General features: G+C 53.6%; 1 protein-coding gene across 6 annotated transcripts in view; it reads right to left on the minus strand.

The window, feature by feature from the left end:
- Dnah1 (dynein axonemal heavy chain 1) overlaps positions 1-20,023 on the minus strand; it is a 63,106-nt gene extending 43,083 nt beyond the window's left edge. For 5 of the 6 annotated variants that reach the window (XR_002389193.2, XM_021243999.2, XM_087182451.1 and 2 more), the window contains exons 1-12: positions 19,957-20,023; positions 16,046-16,418; positions 15,070-15,142; positions 12,630-12,804; positions 12,074-12,230; positions 11,223-11,355; positions 10,337-10,498; positions 9,556-9,808; positions 4,205-4,362; positions 2,743-2,954; positions 1,812-2,110; positions 658-808 (exon numbers count right to left, since the gene is read on the minus strand). Coding sequence is in view for 5 of the 6 variants with exons in the window: in XM_021243999.2 (XP_021099658.2) it covers positions 658-808; positions 1,812-2,110; positions 2,743-2,954; positions 4,205-4,362; positions 9,556-9,808; positions 10,337-10,498; positions 11,223-11,355; positions 12,074-12,230; positions 12,630-12,804; positions 15,070-15,142; positions 16,046-16,384 (2,112 nt within the window). In the remaining variant the exon portion in view is untranslated. The remainder of the gene's footprint in view (positions 1-657; positions 809-1,811; positions 2,111-2,742; positions 2,955-4,204; positions 4,363-9,555; positions 9,809-10,336; positions 10,499-11,222; positions 11,356-12,073; positions 12,231-12,629; positions 12,805-15,069; positions 15,143-16,045; positions 16,419-19,956) is intronic. The other variant, XM_004864454.3, reaches the window with a different exon arrangement.
- Positions 20,024-20,848: the final 825 nt, after the last annotated feature.

Genomic DNA, 20,848 nt, shown 5'->3' on the forward strand with positions numbered 1-20,848 from the left:
TTTTAGAGGGGGCTGTGGACTGATACAAGGCTGGAAGCCACCGTGAGGCCCACTGAGGGAGAACATCCTCTCTGCCTGGCCTGCCTCAGCCCAGAGCCAATGGAAGCCAATGGAAGGAGCAGAAGGGGAAACTAGGTTGCTGATGGCTCTGACTGACCAACAGGGGAGATGAGAGGGATCATGAGTTGTGGAAGCTCTTGTGTCTGGGGAGTGGGCTGTGTGTGTGCAGTGGTGGTGACTAGTAGGGACCTTTGGTGCTGGTTCCAGGAGTAGAAGTCAGCCTATGGTCTCCTTTTGAGATGAAGAGAGAGGCCAGGAGTGGGGTAGGACCAAGAGGGGTGGGATCTGGGGCACATGGGCATGCAACAGAATTAGTTTAGCAAGAGCAGGATTCCAGTTGCCATTCTGATACTTGGCAGTTTTATGACTTAGGTTAATGACTGAACTTCTCCAGGTCTGCAAAGTGGGGTTGCTAATAATCACCACAATTCAGTTTGTAGTGAGGATTACATGGGGCTGAGCATATGGCCCACCAGGTAGGATGCCCGTGATAAAGTTTAACTCCTCTGATACTTGTGGAAGTACCCCATGGCTCTGTGAGCCACTGGCAGCCATGGCACAAGGTACCCCATTCCCCAAGCCAGCTGCAGTATGTACCTTCTCCAACTGGGGCACAGAGTGGGTGGCCAGGATGCCCTTGTCGAAGATATTGAGCAAAGATGTCTCAAACTGCTCCAGCGGTGTGCTGTAATGCACCCCTGAGCCGTCCAGCACCAGGTCCATGATGAACAGGGCATTCTTCTTGGGCCTGAGGGATCATAGCTGGGCTGAATATGAGCAGAGGCCTGAGGAGGACCCTCTGCCCTTCCCACCAGCACTGCAGCTCTTGAGCTTCTCCATTCATGACACGTCCCTCCTCCTTTCTCCCAGAATCCTCCACAGTCACCAGAGGGAAAGACAGGGAACATCTAGCCCAGTTCTGCCCTGGGTATCTCAGAAGGAGGACCCCATCCCCCAACACACACAGACATACACTCCAGATCCTGAAGTCATCAGGAAGGTCGGCAAGACCCTAGGTACTTGTGACCCCTGTGCCCTCCTGAGAGCCCATCACCCTTGGCTTCCGATGTCCACCGCACCAACAACCCTCATGCCTGGATCCCGGCCAGGGCCCTCCTGATGGCTTCTGACGCACTTAGAATAAATCTAGCCCCCCGTTGACCCCATGGTTGGGACTAGCCTCTGTGATTTCTCCTACTTCCTCTTATCAGGCTTCCCTACACTCCCCTACTCCAGCCATGGCTTCTATCCCATCCTTCCTTGACTGCCCCAAGCCCTTTCTCTCCTTGGTGCCTCTGCTTGTTGGTCCCTCCACCTCCTGTGTCTGTTTTCTTCTCACATCTCAGGTCTTGGCTCACATGTATCTCTCTCTGATACCCTGGCAAAGGCCCACCCCTAGTGCCCACCACTGTCCTTAACAGAATCAGTAATGATGGTTTTTAGTTAATGGCTTGCTGTCTGCCTCTCTGAGAGAGCAGGAACTATATCTCTGCTTCCCCTATATCTGTGCCTGGCTCATGGCAAGTATTCAAAGAAAATCTGTCAGTTACATTAACTCAAATACTAATTGAGTGAAAGGAGGTGACCAAAATGCCAGCCAGGGCTTGTGGGACATTGTCTGATAGCCTTGGGGCCACCTAGGGGCAGCCAGGCTCTCCCTGTCGTCCAGGACCTGGCAGTGCTGGGAGCTCTGGCTCTGCCACTGCAGCCTGGGAAGGAACAGCCAGCTGCCTGGCCCTGCTGGGCCCCACCTGTAGGGGCTGTTCATTAAGTCTTCACCCCAGACCATGTCTTCGGGGCAGTCGCGCACACTGCCGCAGATGTCGCTGATGAACTGTGTGAAGCTGGCAAGCGAGTCTTGCACCAGGAAGCGCAGCGTGTCCTGCAGCATGTACTTGATCGTCTCCATCAGCTTGCGCAGCTTCGACATGAGGTACACTTCCCAGTTAGCCTCGTAGAGGTTGTACCAGCCTTTGCTCATGTCGCGCAGGCTGCTGCGCATTGCCACCTTTAGTGTGCTGATCCAGCTGTCCTTGAGGAACATCTGCACCTGGAGGGGCCACAGGCATCATGCTTGAGGGTTCTCCACACCAGGGTTCTGGCAGGGAACCCATCTGACTGTGCAAGGCCCTCCCCCACCATCTACTGCCAAGCTCTGCCGACCAACTCCCTCCTGGGACCCCACTGCCTGGACTTCCGGGATGGGCGAAGCAGTTCCCACACAAAAGCAGGGCCTTCCCTCCAGCCAGAGGAGTAAAATAGAGACTAGGGATTGTAACCCCCAATACCAGGTGGAGTTCCTGCTCCCCCCTTTTTTTCCTGCTCCCTTTTTAAAAAAAATTTTTATTTTTTGGTACCGGGGATGGAACTTGGGTCCTTACGCTTGTGCAGCAGGTGGCAAAACCACTGAGCTAAATCCCTGGCCCTCCCTTTTTTAAAACAAGGTTTTGCCCCAAGCCAACCAGAGTGGAGGTGGCGTGACTAGGAAGGGAGCCTACCCTGGCTCGTCTTTTCTCTGAGAGGCAAGCCACATCCTCGGCCCCACCCCAGGCTCCAGCAAGGCCTAGGAAGAGACCAGGGCCTGGTCAGAGCAGCTGAAGACCCTGGGCTTCCTGGGGGCCCTGGTCTCTCAGCTCCAAGGGCCTGGCCCTGCCGACCCTCTGTGCCCGAAAGCCCAGGCACCTGAGACAAGGTCTGCAACTGGATCTGCTCGAACTCCTCCAGGCGGCTATACTTGGAGAGGGTTGAGTGGAACAGCGACATGGAGGCCACACTGTTGCACTTGGCCCGGACCTTGCTCAGGGCTGTGATGACTTCTGGCCGTGTGAGCAGGGACACAAAGGTGAAATCCTCCTTCTGTGCCCGGAAGGGGTACATGGGAACGCTCACCAGCCCTACAGGGTAGAGGCCCAGGGCCAGTGTCAGACCGCCTAGGACACACCAGGGTGGGGTGGGGTCAGGACACATCACAGGATTCCTGAGGGACACAGTTCCTGCCTCCTCCCTAGAAGAGATGGCCTTATTCTTGGAACCTTCTTTTCCAGTCTGTCGGTGAGTTGCCTGCTCTGGGACGGGAAAAGGAATTCCCTCCAGGACGGAAGGGCCCCAGGTCATGAGCCCCTTTGAAAAGTGCGTGGCAACTGCACCTGTCTTCTCCTGCCTGTGGCACAGGAGGCACACAACCTTCAGGCTGCCTGGAACCTCCCCTGGCCCCGAGGAGAGAGGCTGGGGCGCCAGGACCCCTCAGCGTGCCTGCTGTCCACACTCCAGCTTGCATGCTGGGCTTAGCACACACTGGAAGCCAGGTCCAGGGAGCGAAGTTAGCAGGGCTGAGTGAGCTCAAAGCAAAGAGGACTCTTGCGGACGGAGGACCTGCTCTGAGACTGGTCTCCATGAGTCTGCAGAGATGCCAACACTACTCTTGCTACTGCTCGAATTCCTTCAGGTGGCTATACCTGGGGAGGGTCCTTGAGGCCTTGACCATCAAGCCTCTGGCATCTACTTTTGAGACAGGGTCTCATTAAGTCACTAAACTGGCAGGTTGCACTCTAACTGTCAATCCTCCTGCCTCACTCTCCCAGAGTGCTGGGATTACAAGTGTGTGACACCACACCCAGCTTGTCACCTATGTCTGAATCATGACTTTTCTGGCACACATTTAGTTTGTGGCTTCTGCATTATTCTTTTTTTGTTTTGTTTTGTTTTGTTTTGTTTTTGAGACTGGGTCTTGCTATGTAATTCAGGCTGGCCTTGAACTTGTGGCAATTCTCCTGCTTCAGCCTCCCGAGAGCTGGGATTACATGGGATTAGAGGCATGTACCACCATACATGGCTGCATTATTCTGGGGTTTTTTGTTGTTTTTTTTTTTTTTTTTTAGTACTGGGGATCGAACTCAGGACCTTGTGCTTTCCAGGCAGGCGGTGGAACCACTGAGCTAAATCCCTGGCCCTACTCTGATATTTTTCAAAGAGTCCTCTTGCTGCTCCCCTGACTAGAGCTCTCCAGGCAGCTGGGGAAAGAAGCATGAGAATGCTGGGGACAGGGTTCGAGCAGGGGAGTGTCGGGCAGGACAGACAATCCCTGAGGGAGGGGAGGGAGGGGGCGTTGGGCAGGTGGATGGTAGAGGGGTTCAAGGACCCTTACCCTTCTCAGGCACCGTCTCCTCCTCCTTCTTGGGCAGGGTCACATAGGAGAATGTGTCGGGTTTGGAGGAGACGATCTTGTCAAAGCTCATCTTGTTCATGCTGCGCTCATAGTCCAGGATCACTTCTCTGGTGAGTTTGCTGAGGTGCTCGAGGACCCTGGCCATGGAGAGGGAGACGGAGAGGTTGGGGACCCCACACACTGCTGACCCGGTGCTGCGGGCCAGTCCGAGGGCTGCTCTGACCTGGCCCTGGGGACTTCCTGCCTGGATCCATGGACATGGCCCGCCTGCCTCTCGCCACTACCCTCCTCCACCCTCGTCCTCTTCTTTCACAGCTCTGGGCCATCGCATGAGTCCGAGTCAGGCCATTTGGTCCCCACTTCTCAGTCACCCTGGTCCAGACCCCCCTGCCTGGTCCCTACCTCCCCCTGCTCCAATCCGCTCCCCACAAAACTCCAACCTCAAAACCAGCCCCCAGGCTCCCCGATCTTAAGGCAGAGCCACATCCCTTCCTGTGACCAAGAAGACTTTCCTGATGGCTTCTCCCTGCCCTCCCTGCAGGCCACTCTCTCCATCTCCACATAGCTCCCACCTGCAGGCACCAGGTCTCACTCGCCCAGCCTTTGGATATGCTATTTCCAATGGTGGCCACAATCTCATCCACCCGGCCCTACTTCTGCCTGACCAGCCCTTGGGGTTTCTGTCCTGGGCACATTTCACCCCCTCTGGATGAGGGCAGCCCCGTTTATGGTCCCTCTCCTGTGCTGACACTCCTGACACTGTTCAGTGGCTCCTCCTCACTGGACACTGGGCACAGGGAGAAGGACGGTATGGAGGGGCTGGGGGTCACTTCTTCAGGGTCCTGCATACTGCCTGACATTCTACAGGATGCCCAGCACACAGGCGCTGCATACACATGCAAAGAACTGAAGGGAAGCGTGTTACCATGTGGCCAGCAGCAAGGGCTCTTGCCATCCAAGTGTCCCCACTCTGGCCCCAGGGAACCCTTTACCCAATCCCTTGTTCATGTCAGGCTCTCTACGCAGACTTCTCTGCTTCCTTGCCCAGCAGGCTCAGTTCAAGTGACGTTTCCCCCGTGGAGCCATTCCTGACTCACACCTCCTGGCTCTGGGCTTAGATGACCTTCTTTGCCCTCCCCGTCCCTGATTAGCACACCCCAGGCAGGGTGGAGGTGGGCGGCAAGGAATACGGAATACGAGGGCAGGGCGTGGTAGCCTGGCCTTGAGAGTGACACAGGAGGAGGAACAAGCAGCTCCACCCTCTGTGTCGCAGGTTCCTCCTTGGGAAATGGGGAGGTGATGGCACCTGCCTGAGGAGTGGTGGGCTGATCCTGAGACACAGGGCCCAGGGCTGGGGGCAGCTGAGCATGCAGAGAAGCCTCTGTCCCCATGCTGGCCACTCAGACAACTCGTGCAGCCTTGGAGCCTGAACATCTGGTACTCATGAATCCATCTGCACTGCAAGTTTTCCCCTCGTTTGTCTACCTGCCACTCAGCCTTACCACCTGCTGTGTATCATTGTGTGTCGAACTTGGTGGGGCAAAAAGCAAACTTCTCATTTTTGTTATCTCCTGCCCCGCCCTTGCCCCTCCTGTAGCCTTCTTTGGTTCTTATGCAGCATCGTCATGGACTCTACTGATCCAAGCCCTCCGGGCTCCTTGGCCTCCTCTTTACTTGGAACATGTAGTCAGTCCTTGGCTCTCATTGCTCCTCTGCTCCCCCAAACCTCAAATATATGTACCTCTCTCCTGCTCCCGCCAGTACCCTGGCCACGCCACCATCCTGGCCCCTGGCCCAGATGATGACATTCGTCTCTTCACCAATTTCCCTCCTCCACCCTGGCCCTCACAACCCATTCTCCACCTGGACAGCGGTGGGGGGAGCTACTTTAAACATGTAAATGATCCAACTCCTCCGCTCAGAGTTCCGTGGCTTCTTTTAGATGGCAGGCCGGTTACCCAAGCGCCACCACAGCATGCGGGGTGTGGCTCAGTCTCACCCCTCACTCCACTCCAGCCAGGCTAACCCCATCCGGCTCTTCAGATACCCCCAACTCGCCCCAACTCTCAGCTCTGCACGGCTGCTCCCTCTGTGAGAATCCTCTTCTCATCTCATTTTGGGGGGGCCTCATCTCTAATGTTATCACTTCTCCGAGGCTTCTTCTCACCATCTAACATAAAAGTAGCCCCCCCAACGTCTCTGTTCCGTTCTCTTCATCTTCACAGTACTTAATCAGGACCCAAATCCCCTCGATTTTCATTGTCTGTCTTCTTTATTATTTTATTAGTACATGCTCACATACATAACGAATACGCTTATGGTGGGGAGTTGCTGCATACACACATGGCACCTTAATCCTTTTTGCTTCCCCTTTCCTCCCTCATTGTCTGTCTTCCTGGCCACCTTCGAGCCCCTGGGGAGCAGACCCTTTGCTGGACGCGTTTACTGCTCCCCCCCCCCCCCGACCCCTGGTACAAGATGGATCCTTCCATCTTGCTTCCTCAGTTTTTATCCAGAATCCAGTCTTTTCTCCCTTGACTCAGGGGAAGATGACTACTTCCAGGTGTGCATCTCCATGAGTCAGATGGAGCCGCTGGGGTGAAGTTTTCCCAGACTGCCACTGGCTCAGGAGCTGGCGCATGTCCCATCCAGGACCAGTGATGGGTGCAGGGATAGAAGGGTTAAGTGCCCTTGTTCTGCCTCCCTTGGGACAATCTCACGGTGCCTCTCATATTCCTGAGTCCCCTGGGTCAGGCTGGGCTAGACTTCTCCTAAATCATATCTTTGCCTTATCATACCTTGCTTCCTTCTCATTCATAAACCACTTGCACAAGAATCAAAGTCTGCTTCTAGGAATCCAGTCTAAGGCAGAATGCAGTGGGCCTGGGTGCCTTCCTGAAACTGCTGCCGCCATCTTGCCACATTGTTTGCAGTTGCGAAAGGCTACAAATGACCTCAATGTCCACTTACTGGAGAATGACTGAATAGACTACGGCAGTGACGGCAAACCTACGGCATGCGTGCTGCAGTGGGCACCCAGGGCCCTCTCGGTTGGAGCCCAGTTGCCCCAACATCGGCCCAGCAGCTGAGTAGCGGGTAACAGCACATATAGGGGCCATGAGAATGCTCAGAAAGGAGGAGCAGCGCCAGCTGTTTGTATCATCAAAAGCTCTGTCCTTGTGTTTTTCTTTTATGACAAAAGATGTTAATGTATCAGTTATTTTTTCTAAACTAAAAGCTCAGTATTCGGGTTTAATTGCAGTGCTGGCATTTTGCAATAAATAAGTGGGTTTGGGTTGCAGTTTGGGCGCTCAGTCTATAAAAGGTTCGCCATCACTGGGCTATGGGAATCCACACAGTGGATTACTATGCAGTTGTAAAGGGAATGAAAGAAATCTCAATGAACTGATAAGGATTTATTTCCAAGACATATTGTAAATGAGCAGAATGCAAATGCACAAGTCTTTCTACATATAAACATATATATGGTACTTCATGTATATCATATATATATATACCATGTATGTATATATATTTATATATATACTCTTGCATGTAAAAAAGGAGTTATAAGACAATAAAAATGTATCTAAACTATATGTGTCAACTCATTTGTGCAATAAGAAATATAGAAGAGATAAACCAGAAAGTAGTGTTATTGGTAACTTATAGGTTCATGGTAGGAGCAGTGTGGAAAAGGTGGAGAACGTGAACAGAATAAGTGAATGGGGGTATAGACAGATCTCTGAGTGTTCCTGCTTGAGTAATACATATTTTGAGTAGTGTTTATATACAAAAGGGGGAATATTACACAGTAATACTTGTATATATAATTGTCCATATAAGTAATATAAATAATGTATATATATAGAGAGAGAATGTATATTATATATATATATTTAATATATTTTTATATATGGGAAACAAATGAACCAAGCTGTATTTTATAAAACGAAGAGCCTGTTCTACCAAATGGTGTAGGAAGAACCAAATCAAATAACCTTTAAATGTAGTATTTGTGCTTTATGCTCCCAGGTTAAAGAGAAAAATAATATTAAGCAAAGATACTAAAAAGTCTATTTAGAATTTTTCTTCTAATAGGTATGGATTAGAAATTTGAGACTGCCTTTTGTGTACTCTAGGACTGAACAAACAAGCCAACATATGTTGAATAATGGAGGCTAATTTTCTTTTGAAGACTGGAGTAACAAATGCATAATAGTGAGAATGAGCTCTGTGGTGTTAGAGTCAATTTGACGGTATCAGTGAGCACTCAGGGTTTTTAACAGATAGATTAGTAGACATGGAAAAAGATATAGATATATATGCAATAGTCACATATGGAGTACACATAAAATTTCCCGGATCTGTGTGCTTTAAGAACCTTGAAGCAGTGATTTCCCAATAGCAATGAACATATCTAATTCCCTAATCTTGGCTTCTAAACTTCCCACTAAAAGGAACCAAGGTTCATTGAAGGAAAAGCTGACTTTCAGGCTGGATCTTGGCAAGTACAAGATAAACTTAGACCTTCCTGCTGCGCCAGAAAGTAAAGACATGCTCAGAGAACGATTGGAACACGTCAAAAGGACATAGGAATTAGCTTCAAGAGGCTCCCACAGAGCAAATTTAAGCATTGAAATGAAAAATGGAAGTAATGGATTATATATCACCTTCAATAAAGGAATCTAGGAATCCATCTGGATAATGAGGGATCTAGAGATGAACACAAATCTGTTTGGGGCCTGAAATGGCTTGTATCTGGATGGACCCCCAAAGCCTCATGTGCTTATAGGTGAAGCTTTTCAGTGGTGGCTGGCTCTAGGGTGTGTGAATATAGATTAAGGCTGTGTGATATCTGGGTGAGTCCCCTAATTGGATAAACATAGTTCAGGATGTGGCTGAATGGATTTACTGAAGAAGGAAGCCTCGCCATGGGTGTGGGTGACACCAACCAATAGGCTTTGTAGCCTGGGAGGAATATAAACGGACAGACAGAAGGCAGGCTCGTTGCTGCTTCCTGCCTGCTCTGCCGTGGACTGTTTCTGCTCTGCAATGCCCATCTGCCATGCCAACCTGCCTTGGAGTCAGCAAACTGTGACCCAAAACAAATCTTTTCTTCCTTCACATTGTAGGGATGGATACTTTGTCTCAGCAACAAGAACACAGTAACCAAGGCAGGGCCCCTATCGCTTCTCGGCCTTTTGGCCAAGATCAAGTGTCTAAGACAGGGCCCCAACAACCTACAGTTCAGGAACAGGACAAGCCCCGCATAGATGATCCCTGAGCGTGCTCTGCCCCACTTGTACCCCACCTCCCCACAAACTCACATGGGACCCTTGTGCATCCGGGGTGTGTTCATGGCCCATTGCTTGATCTTGTTCAGGCTCTGCTCACTGATGAGCTGCTGGCCCCTGGAGGGCATGCAGTCCACGTACAGGTTGTACCGTAACAGCGCCTCTGTGGTCTTTCGCAGCGCGTGGGCCTGGACCACACGCTGTGTGAACACATGAGGATCCTCTGCACAGAAGAGAAGCTGTATCCGTGGCACCCAGTACTGACGGACCAGGAGGGGTGGTCTTCCTGGGGGCCGGAGGGAGAAGGGGACATACAGTAAGGTTCTCTGGGCTAGAGCACTGGGTTCTGGCCCACTGGGCTACTGATGCATGGTGGCCTTGAGCAAGTGATTTCCCTTGTCTGGCCCCCTGTTGAAGGTATAGAGTGGGAATAAGGGTACTCCCTGCCCTGCCCACCCAACAAGGTGTCAGGGAAGAATGTGGAAGTGCTTTGTAAACTGTAAGAAGGAGCAGAGCTCAGACTCGGTGTTATACGGAGGTGGCCCACCGCTAACTCATGGGCCTCGGGCTGCTTTCAACATCATGCTACACTGCCAGTGGCTCAGAGGTGACATGCCAAATAACGGCCACTTGCCCTTCCTGGGGTCTCTGAGCCACTAGTCCTCTGTTTTCACTGGTCATGGGACAGACAGCCACAGATCAAACCGAGCAAAGTGGACTTCAGCTGGCAGTGCCCTTGGTGGGGTTGACCTCAGTTACAGGCCAGGCTGGGCTCAACCTGGGGGGCTGCCTGGGGCTGAAGCAGAGCTTGTACCTTTGGCGGTGACCCCTCCATTTAGGATGGGCTTCCCCATCTGGTCTCGCACCAGGCCTCTCTTATCTGTCTTGTGTACCAGGTATAGCTTCTTCTCTTCGTCATAATCTAGGACGCCAACCTTGCACCATTTGTACTTCAGCTTCTGACTCTTGGGGTCCTCTAAAACAAGAGGGGACACCCCACCAGTGCTCCCAGCCATAGGAGTAGGGAAGGACCTCCGAGTGCAGCGGCAGATGGTGGGATTGATCTCAGAGGCCACTTGACTAGCTTCTCTCCCACCAGGACAGAGTTCTGCTTCTGCTTCCTTCCAGCTGAGCTGGCCTCTGAGGAACACCTGGCCACAGGTGGATCCAAAAGGACCAGGTCTCTCCACAGGACCCCACCAAGGTAGAGAGAGACACAAGTCAAAAGATCCAAGCAAACAATAAAGTTGTTGAGACCTGTCAGGATGGTGTCATGGATGAGCCGGGCACCTTCAAGGTGCCCCAAACCAAGGCGAAGCCCTCCCCAGAAGCCCTTCTCCAGCCACTGCCCTGTCATTCCCTCCTCGCCAGTTACTCTGAACATCTCCCAAACCCTTCGACTCCTGAGCTTGCTCCTGCTTCAGGGCCTGTGTATTGGCTGTGCCCTTTTCCTGGAACGTTCCTCACTCATCCTCATTCCTGGTTTGTTCTGTGTTCAAGTGGCTTCTTCTTGGAGAAGTATCTTTGCCTAAGATATCACCTCTGCCCTAGAAACTTTTGTGACCTTCACAGCGCCTAGTTATACTACATATGTCATCCTTGGTCCTTGCGTGCCCTGCTTCTGTGCGACCAGCTCCTTGGCTTGTACCCTAGCTGAGCGGCCTCAAAGGGTTCCTGATCTCCCATGGCTCCCTGCTTACCGTGCCCCAGGAAGTCATCCGTGGGCAGGAGAGCTTTTCCAGGGACAGGTTTCCTGTTCTGAAACCCTGGCTCCAAGCCCATGTTGATCCACTCACTGGGAGTACGGCAGTCAAATTCCTCATTGTCAAAAACCTGTGCAAAAGGTGGGCTGGAGGCAGCAGTTCTCCCAGGGTCCAGGTAGAGCTGAGTGTGCCAAAGGGTGGAGGACGGGTGCGAACCGAATCCCTCCCTGCCACTCCCAGGGCTCCACAGGGTCTGAAGGAGGGGAACCCCGGATCCCTGTCTCTAAGCCTCCCAAGGGCCAGGCAGAGGAGCAGGATGTGAACTCTCTCACTGTCCTGGAGCAGCCAGCAACTCCTGCCCAAGGAAAAGGTGGCTCTGGGAGTTCCTGAGCATCCCACCAGGAGGTAGCCCTTGGCAGGGTGATGTGTATCTGGAGTCAGCTCTGCCTCCCCAGAGACCAACGGGCAAGAAACTCAGGGGCACAGACAGAAAGGGAGGTGGAAGTGAATAAAAGCCAGAGCCAGAGCTCCCTGTTTCTCCTCCTCAGACTCAGCTTCCCCGTTTGGGCTCTGATGACCTCCACCATCCCTGGTTGCCCATTTCAGGAAGCCCATAAACAGCTCCCCACCCCGGGCAGGCCCTGGTCAGGGCGTCCTGTACACTGCTCCCTGGGCCGGCCAGGCTGTTTCTCAGTCCTGGAGAGAGGTAAGGCACACAGGCTGCCCGGCTCCCGGAGGACAGAGAGCCAGCGTCCTTGGGACTGTGCCCCCCACTTCAGCCTAGGAGCCTCCGCCAGGATCCTGCACCCCTCTATCACTGGCCATCCGTGGAAGCCCGGTCACCTCACCTTCAGGGGAAGGTAGATGGGGAAGAGCGGGTCACAGCCCTGCTCGATGGTTTGAGGGTTCTGGGGGTCTGGGTGCCTGGGCATGAGCTTGTTGGAGTCGATGCCCTCCCCGGCCAGCAGCTGCTCGATGTCCAGGCTCAGGTACTGCCGCTTTCTCCTGGCCAAGGCAGGGGCGGGTTCTCAGAGCAGCTCCACTCAGGTGAGGTGGCTCAGTGAGGGCCCAGGGCCTGTGGAAGGAGTGTGGCCCAGGGGCCCTCTGGGGCTCTCTGCCCCTCTGGGACTTCTCAGGGAAGCGGGACAGTGGCAGTGGTTAGAGTTCTCAGCTCCAATTGCCCTTCTCCCACCCTAAATGCCACCCTCCCCGATTCCACAGCAAGGAAAGCCACTTTTCCCCATTAAGAAATCTTAATCTGAAGAGATTTTTTCCCCATTAAGGGTAGAAAGAAGACTTGGTCTCAATGGCTGTGCACACTCTGTTGTGGGGACTGTCACCTGCTGGTCTGGCAGCCCTCGCCCCACGTAGGGAGGACGAGCCCCCCATCCCCTCCAGCTGTACCTCTCAATCTCGACCTTGCGGGGCCGCTGGCCAGGCAGCACCTGGAAGGGCACGTGCACTTTGGGCTCATCGGCCTGTGGTGGGAAGTCTGTCTTCGAGAGCAGCTGCGTGGTGGACCCGATGCACTGCTGTTCCATGCGCTCCTCAAAGTCCTCGGGAATCACGAAGCTTCCAACTGCAGGTGGAGGCAGAGGTAGAGGCAGGCGCTGTGGGAGCCAGGCAGGGGCCTAACGACTCCCCCAGCCCAATTATCCAGTAAGACAAATCACCAGGCAGCAGCAGGCAGCTTGGGAAGCTTAGAGCTGGCCTGTGATGGGGCACTGCTGGGGAGAAGACAGATGAGTGAACAGCTGCCTGTGTGGGGCCAGCCTGGAGCGGCAGGACCTCCAGAAGGTCTGTTTAGGCCCCACTCCCCCTGTCTGGAGCCAGCGCTTGACCATTCCCTTAAAGCCACTCTTGGTCCCCACACTAGGGTCCACTGCTCAGGCCAGGTGCTGAGTTAAACTATGGGTGAGGGTTACAACTAGACAGGAAGGTACAGTGGGATGGGTCCCTGGCATCCTCCTCCCACCCCATCTCTAGCATATGAGAGCTGGGGTGCCATTCATTCTCTGGGAACAGTTCTGGGCTTGAAGCATGCTATATACTGGAAGGAAGAGTGCTTCTGTGGGACCCTCAAGTCACCAAATGGCTGCCCCTACTCTGGCAGACGGAGGCTTCCATTCAAGATCTGGGGGAAGGGAGGCGGTGAGGAAAGATCCACAGGTAATGCAATCAACTATCCCAGCCTGTCGGGACTGAGGGTCTCCTGGAACACGGGGTGCACAGTGGAGCGAAGTCCCGGGTTAACGGAGACCATGTGGGTGGGAATACACCTTGGAAGGAGATGGGCCACCTTTCCTGGGGCCTGGCGGAGTCCAGGACGCCCTCCAGCGATTCTCCTGGTGGACAAGGTGTCCGAAGAGTCCAAGAGCCCTGGGAGACTATGGCGACCCCCTTCTTGAGCCTTGTTACCTCTTTGGGATCAGGAGGTGTTCGCATCACAGGGAGACCCGCCTGGAGGGTACCCTCGGGGCCCTACAGAAGCCTCCATTTTCTGGGCTTAGGCTGTGCCTGAGGCTTGGCAGAGGCCTCCTGCTCTCAGTCAAGCTCACTGTCATGGCAGGGCTGCAGCACCCGGCCACGAAGGCAGCTTTCAGACTGCTAATCTCCTGCTCTTCAGCCTGTGGGTCTACAACACCATTCCACTCCCAGGACCCACTCAGGGAAGGGTCCAGCAAGGAGCCATGGCAAAGAGGGCTGAGCCTGGCCTCCAACCCTGAGCCTCTGCAGCCCTCCATTTAGCCCTTGGGCAGCAAAATGGACTCTGTCACTGGATGCCATGGCCTCACTGACACTGCCCTGTGCCCTGCAGGGGGCCTTTTTTCGCCCATGGCAGTGGGGCCACTGAGCTACTGGCTACCCACAAGCCCGATTCCTCACACGGATGGTAGGAGCACTGTTCCAGTGCCCCATGGGCCTGAGATCTAAGGTTTATAACCCTTTCCCAGGGCATAGATACTTATGATATTTTTTTTTGTTTTGTTTTGTTTTTTGTTTTTTGGTACCGGGAACGAACTCAGATCCTTGCGCTTGTGAGGCAGGTGACGGAACCACTGGGCTAAATCCCCAGCCCTCTTAGGACTATTGAGAATAAGCCAGATCCTCAGATAAGTGTACAAATGTCCACACTTGTGATGTTTTCCATGCCAGCAGAGTAGGGTCACAGACCCATAAGACCCATAAGACTGAGAGCTCTGACGAGACGAATCTGAGGTAGGCCTTTCCTGGGGTGGACATGAGGGCAGAAAGCTGGGGCCAGGAGGCATCTGTGCCTGAGGGAAGGGGTGCTCTGCCTGCTAGAGGAGGCAATCAAAGGCAGCCAGGTGGGAGGGATCCTGCCCAATTCCTCCCCACATCCTCTCCATCACGGGTCTGCCCCACACCCTGCAGCCCCGTCCCAGTCCTGACTCCCAGTTGTCCTGCAAGCCTCAGCACAGAGTCCGAGAGGACAGTTTCCTTTTTCCTTCACCAAAGGTCTCATGCACACCTAATCCCTGCTCCAGGTGCTGGGCCCCAGCAGGGAACAGCTCAGACAGTGCTGGTCTCCCTCAAGCCTACATTCCAGGGGAGCAGAAAACCCATGTATAAATGTCCTATGGGGCCCGGCTGGGCAGACAGAACTGTAGCTCTGGTCCTCAGCTGCTCCAAACCAGCGTGGGGCCCTTGCCACCGCTCTGAGCAGGGTAATGACAAAGCACTTTCCATGAGCCCAGCCCCTCATTTTACCCTTGAGGAGGCTGGGACTCTCACCAGGAAGAGACCATTTCCTTGAGGCGAGAGGCTCTGCTCCTTCTAAATGCCCACCAGGGCCCAGGCACCTGCTCTGCTGGGCACTGACCTTTTGGAGTGAACTTGTCGAGGTCAGCCTGCCGCAAGAAGTTCTGGTTCACGCTGGGACCACAACACACGTTCTGAAATGAAACCCCAAATCCCTAAGTGTACGGACACATCCTAGGGCAGTCAGGGAGCATCCTAGAAGCATGGGGTGAGGCAGAACCGTGTAGCCTCACATGCAGCTTGGTTCAAGGGCCATGACCGCCTGGGACACACCGGGCCCTTCCCGTCCCGGTGCAGCACAGCTGTTCTCCTCAGTGACAGCACTCCCACTGTCACTCCCGGCTGGCTGAGCCACAAGTCAGGCACTGTAAGGTCAGCAGGTGTCCCCGGTGTGGAGCCCCTCTCAAGGGCCACTGTGGAACCCTCAGTGGGCTGGGTATCTGGGGGTCCTTGGCCCGTCTTTCTTGGCCCCTTCTCCTGCCTTAGAACCTCCTTAAGCCTGCCTGGAACCCAAAGGGCTCTGCGAACTCTCTCCTAGCCATTCCTTCCCCATCTTCCCCTGCCCTCGAGCCTCATCCCTTATCTCTCCCCTTCACCTGCCACACCTGCAGTTCCCCTACCCCGGACACTGTCCCAGGCCCCACCTTACCCAGCAAATGCGTACTCATCCCCCAGATTTCCGTAGGATGCCATCTCACCCACAGAGCCCTCCCTAACCTGAGCCATTGGCCCATGTGATGGGGACGTGGACGCGTCATCCTTGCCGTGCCTCAGTTCTCAGACCCGAGCCTGGCACACAGCAGGAGCTCAGGAATGAGCTGTAAATGGACAGATGGATGGCCAGCCAGATGGCGGTCAAAAATATAGACGGACGGCAAGATGAGCAGTGTGTAAGAGGATGTGTGACAGATGAACAGATGTGTGGATAGACAGCTAGATGGACAGAGGGAGTAACAGGCAGAAAAATGGGAAGATGGGTAAATGGAATCCGTAGGGCAGGCTCAAGCTTGGCCTCCAGGGACAGCTGCCATACTAACCCCAAGTTGGTCCGAGGCTCCGGGGCTGAGGATGTCAGAGTAGAACCCTCGCTGCTTCAGCAGTGGGTACTTCTTCTCAGTGCCTGCCAGGCCTGACTTCCTGAGCCGCCCCGCATCGGAGGGCGTAGATAGGGCCAGAGGTGGGGATGAAGGTGGGAGCCACAAGTCAGCACCTGGAGGAGGATTCCTCAACCTGTAATCTGGAGTCTGCTCCAGGCTATGCTCTAGGCCTCTAAGACTCCTTCCTGGGTGGCACCATTGACCTGCTGGAGCACCACTGCACTTCGGGGGCTGCGGAGTCCTGCCCCGGCTGCAGCCTTCTCTGTTCTGCTGCTCCATGCTGCGTCTCAGGGAGATGCCCCAGCCTCAGCTCCTGGGAGAAGACACCAGTGCCACTGGGTTCTCAGTAGCCTCCGACTTGGTCCCCAGGGGCACCTGACACATGGATGCCTAGACTGTCTCCCCGCTCCGAGCCCCAGGCCATGGCACACAAACAGAAGGGAAAAGAGGGAGTGGAGTGGTCTCCTAATTCGGACAGACACACAGAGCCAGGAGAGTCCCCTGGAAGGGGAAGCCAGGAAGCAGTGGGTCCACCCGGGATGCTACCTGGGGGAGTAAGCTGAGTGAGGTAAAGCTCGGCAGATGCCTTCACCCCAGTGCACCCTGCAGCTGCCCACCCCTTTCCTTCACTGTAGAGAGCAAGGCCGGACTCCTCAGCAGGGGGAGAGGAGGAGAGAGACTCGGAGCTCATTCACCCATCAATTTCCCCAAATGACTTTCAGATAGAAGTGGCCCCAGGACACCTGGCCCAGTCCTACTTACTGGCCTGCCCTCCCCTGTGTGGCTCATCAGCACCTGTGAGCACCAGGCCACACTTAGCCTCCCCTATCAATGTCCCCTACCTCCCACTATGTAGGAGCCAGAGGGCTAAATGGTCTCCCCAGTGAGATCCCAATTCTGGCTCTCCATTGGCTATCGGTGCCCCCTGCAGCAATAAACAGCATCCAGTCACCCTGGCTCTGGGGTCACCTATCTCAGGGAGGGCACAGCTTCCTGTCTTTGCAGAGAGAGTCAGATGCCTCGGAGCTTCATGCAAATCCACCACCTGGAGGACAAGGGTTTGCAGGTTTTCTTGCCAACTCATTGCCAGCTGTTGCTTTTGGCTACCCCAGAATGTATTACCAGGGCAAATCCTTGGGCAGGAGACCGTTACAAGAAATTGGACAAAGATATGGGGAAGAGGGTTTTCATCTAAGGCTAGTGCAAAAAACTAAAAAGCAAGTCTTCAGTTATCTCAATAAAAATCTCAAAGACAGAAAGAGAAAACATCTTAAGGAAAGGTTAAGGGGCCCAACCCAGCATGCCCTACTCCCCACCCCCTCTCATTTTCCCATTCCCTCTGCACCCTGGGACAGGGCAGGCAGGATCTCATAGTATAGGTCAGTGCCTTGCTGGGCATTCTTTTGCTCCACCATTCTCCATCACAGCCCCTGAATGGGACTGGCTCGTGTTGGCCCTGGATATCCTGCAGCATAGGCTCCCGCCTACACTGCCCTGGAGAATGGGGTGGGCAGCCAGGCCAGGCTGAAGCACAGCTGCCTACAAGCATGGAAGCAGCCTGTAGCAGCTGAGCCCACTTCTAAGAAGAGGGCAGTAAGTTGGCAGGTCCCTGGAGGGATGGAGAACAGCAGCCCCTGGTCAGCTGTGCCAGGCTCCCCTACCAGAAACTCTGTTCCCTGAACTCCCTCCCGGGCCAGCTCCCTTCCAGGCTAGGGGCTGAAGATAATGCTGAATCTGGCCCACACCCGCCTGACAGTCACCAGCCCTTTTCAGAGCACTGTAAAGGGCAGAGGACCCCTTGAGGGCCAGCTCCAGCATGCTGCAAACCCACAGAGGTCTGTTACATCTTTGATCAAAATAATCAAACAGAGCAGGTCTGGAGAGGCCAAGGTCCCAGCTCATAGGAGAGCGTTTTTTCCATCAGCTTGCAAATGGGCTTAAACACGCCTGGCCTTTGGTGTTCAGAGACAGCAGGTGCATATATGTCCAGGAAACTAAGGAGTCTGTGACAGGTGGATTTACCTGTCCCTCTGTGAGCTGTTTCCCTGAGTGGGTTGGTGAGGGGAATGCATTGAGACATGTCCCAAAAAAGGGTGGGAGAGTGGGCTGCAAATTGGGCATCTTGTCTCCCCTCTACCTCCCTGCCCTTCACAACAGCTCCCTTCCAGCCCTGCCCCAACTCTGGGCACCTGTGCCTGGCCAGTGTGGGTAGGAACTATATCAGACAGACCTCTGCCTCCACTCACAGCTCCATGGATCCCAGCAGCCTCTGCTCGGAAGTTAAGTGTGACTGGCAGAGAGGAGGACATGGCAGCAGGTGGGCAAGGACTCTGCTGTTGGCAACCTGGGCACACCCCTCTCCCCCAGTGTGGTGGGAACCGGCCATTGAGATGGCAAGATGGTGAATGCTATTCGGGCCTTAGACTTATTTTACATGTCATCTCATTTAGATTTCTGAGGTGGAAAATAAGACTATCCTCATTTCTCGGAGGGGCAAAACGAAGGTTAAGTGACCTGCCCAAGGTCACACAGCCAGTGAGAGGCACAGCTGAAAGTGGAACCTAAATTCTTTTTGCTCCTCACTCACATGAGCCAGGAACCCTATTGGCTTGAGTGAAAGGATGCTTCAGTTTGGATTCACTGACTTTCAATCCCATGTAACCACTTGCCCAGCACGTGGCAGAATGCACACAGGCAACCAGGGGTATTCATTGGTGCAACCCGTACTGATGTGATCATCAGTTTAAGAGACAAGGAAACTCAGGTCCAGAGAAGTCAAGAAACTTGCAAACAAATGGCAGAATCAGAACACAACTTGAGGTCTTCCCTCTGGTTGACCCCTAAAGTCCATATTCTTAGCATGGCAGCAGTGGTTTTCAAACTGTGCACCAAGAAGCCCTGAGATTCCGAAGAGTGGATGCCTGGCAGGAGGAGGGCCTGCACAGGAGAGCCTCTAAGCTGCCCATCTCCGATTCAAAGAGGAGCCTGAACCTTTGTCTCTCCCATCCCAGGATGCCATGCGTAAACCCTCATTTGGTGAATGGATTTGTGACTTCAGGAGTTTTTGTTTGTTTTTTGTTTTGGTACCGGGGATCGAACTCAGGTCTTTGAGCTTGCACAGCCGGCGGCGAAACCACTGAGCTAAATCCCCGGCCCAACTTCAGGAGTTCTGGAAGTCTCGGCCCCTGTGGGGAGATGGGTAAACAGTGCCATGGACAGTAATGACTCTCAGGCTTGGGGTTCTCTCTATCCTTTGAAGAATTCACCCGATGCAGTTGGGCTCTCTGTTCTCACAGCTGCCTGAGGCTCCTGGCTCCGGGGAACATCTGGAGTTACCTCTCTCTCCCTGGCTAGCTGAGCAGGAATTTCCAAGTAACCCTGATCTCTGTGAGATGAGATCCTAGCATGGAGCTGGCACAGATCTGGCACACAGTGGGTACCCAGAAAGCATTTGCTGAAGGATGGTTTGAACCAGGGAATTAATGAATGGGGTGGCTAAAGGGAAGAATAAACTTGATCTCTGTGAGGAGCTGGATAAGAAGACTGATTGGTGGCTGAAGGACCAGAATCTTGGTTGTCCCCTACAGTCTCAGCATGCAGGTGTCCCCCTACATACACACACACAAAACCAACCCGATCTGGTTAGCACAGGGCTTAACTGCAAGGCTGTTGACGAAGTGATACCCCCCACTCCCACCCCGTCTCCGCCCTGGCCAAGGCTGTTCGGGCCACCCAGACTGGTAGGCAGTAATGGGCCCTAGGCGGGGAAGGAGGCCTCCTCCCAGTGCACTCGCCCTGGGCACCTCACCGAGGTACCCCTGCCCCGCAATCCCGCGGCCTGGGTAACCTACCGACTCCACCAGGCGGCTCGGAGGTCCAGAGAGCCGTATCTAGGAAGGGACGCCGACCGTTGCCAGGGGCGGAGCCAACCGGCAGCGCGTGCGCAAGCTTCCTTCCTGGAACCCGGCCCCAGCTCTGAGCCTCTAAGACTCCTTCCTTAGGTTGGTTGTAATGTACTTAGATTTTCATCATAGTACATAGTATTATTACTGTATAATTATAAATTATATCATCATACAGTCAAAACTTGAAATAAACTTAAAATTTGTTACTTCCAATACTCTTTAGTATATATTCTTTCAAAATATGTTAAATGTTTCTGACAAATCTAGTATTCTCCAAAATTGAGCACTGAAGACCTATGGAGAAAAATAGGCTTATGAAAAGATCACTCACAATTTATTCAGTATTGTAACCAGAATCCCCACTAGGTAATAAAAGATTACCTTAATGGGCCAGGGATTTAGCTCAGTGGTGCCACTGAAAGTGCAAGGTCCCAGTACAAAAAACAACAAACAAACAAAACAAAACAAAAAATACAGCACTTAACATTAAAAAAAAAAAGATTATCTTAAGTAAGAACTTAGCCAGGGCTCTGAAGATGTCTGAAGGCCTCAAAGCCTTTCATGGTCTGGTGCCCGTTCCCCCACCTCCCTCACCTCTTGCGCATGCCCTCTCTGCCCCAGCCACACTGGCCTTCTGCTCCCTGTTCAGCCTTCCCTGGGTCACTGCACAAGCACCTGACCCTCTAGCTAAGGTCGGTTTCCCTTTCATGAGCTCTTTCAGACCTGAGTTAATTACTTTTGGAGTACCACTCTACATATCTAGCTACGTATCCACTAGTGGAGTTTTAAAATTGATGTCCGTGTCCCCAAACTGGGCAAAATGCCCCATGACTGGAGG

The sequence above is a fragment of the Heterocephalus glaber genome, unplaced genomic scaffold (assembly GCF_053883595.1).
Source record: "Heterocephalus glaber isolate CG9 unplaced genomic scaffold, H.glaber_assembly_v1.0 deba00001472, whole genome shotgun sequence".
In the NCBI taxonomy this organism is placed as follows: domain Eukaryota; kingdom Metazoa; phylum Chordata; class Mammalia; order Rodentia; family Bathyergidae; genus Heterocephalus; species Heterocephalus glaber.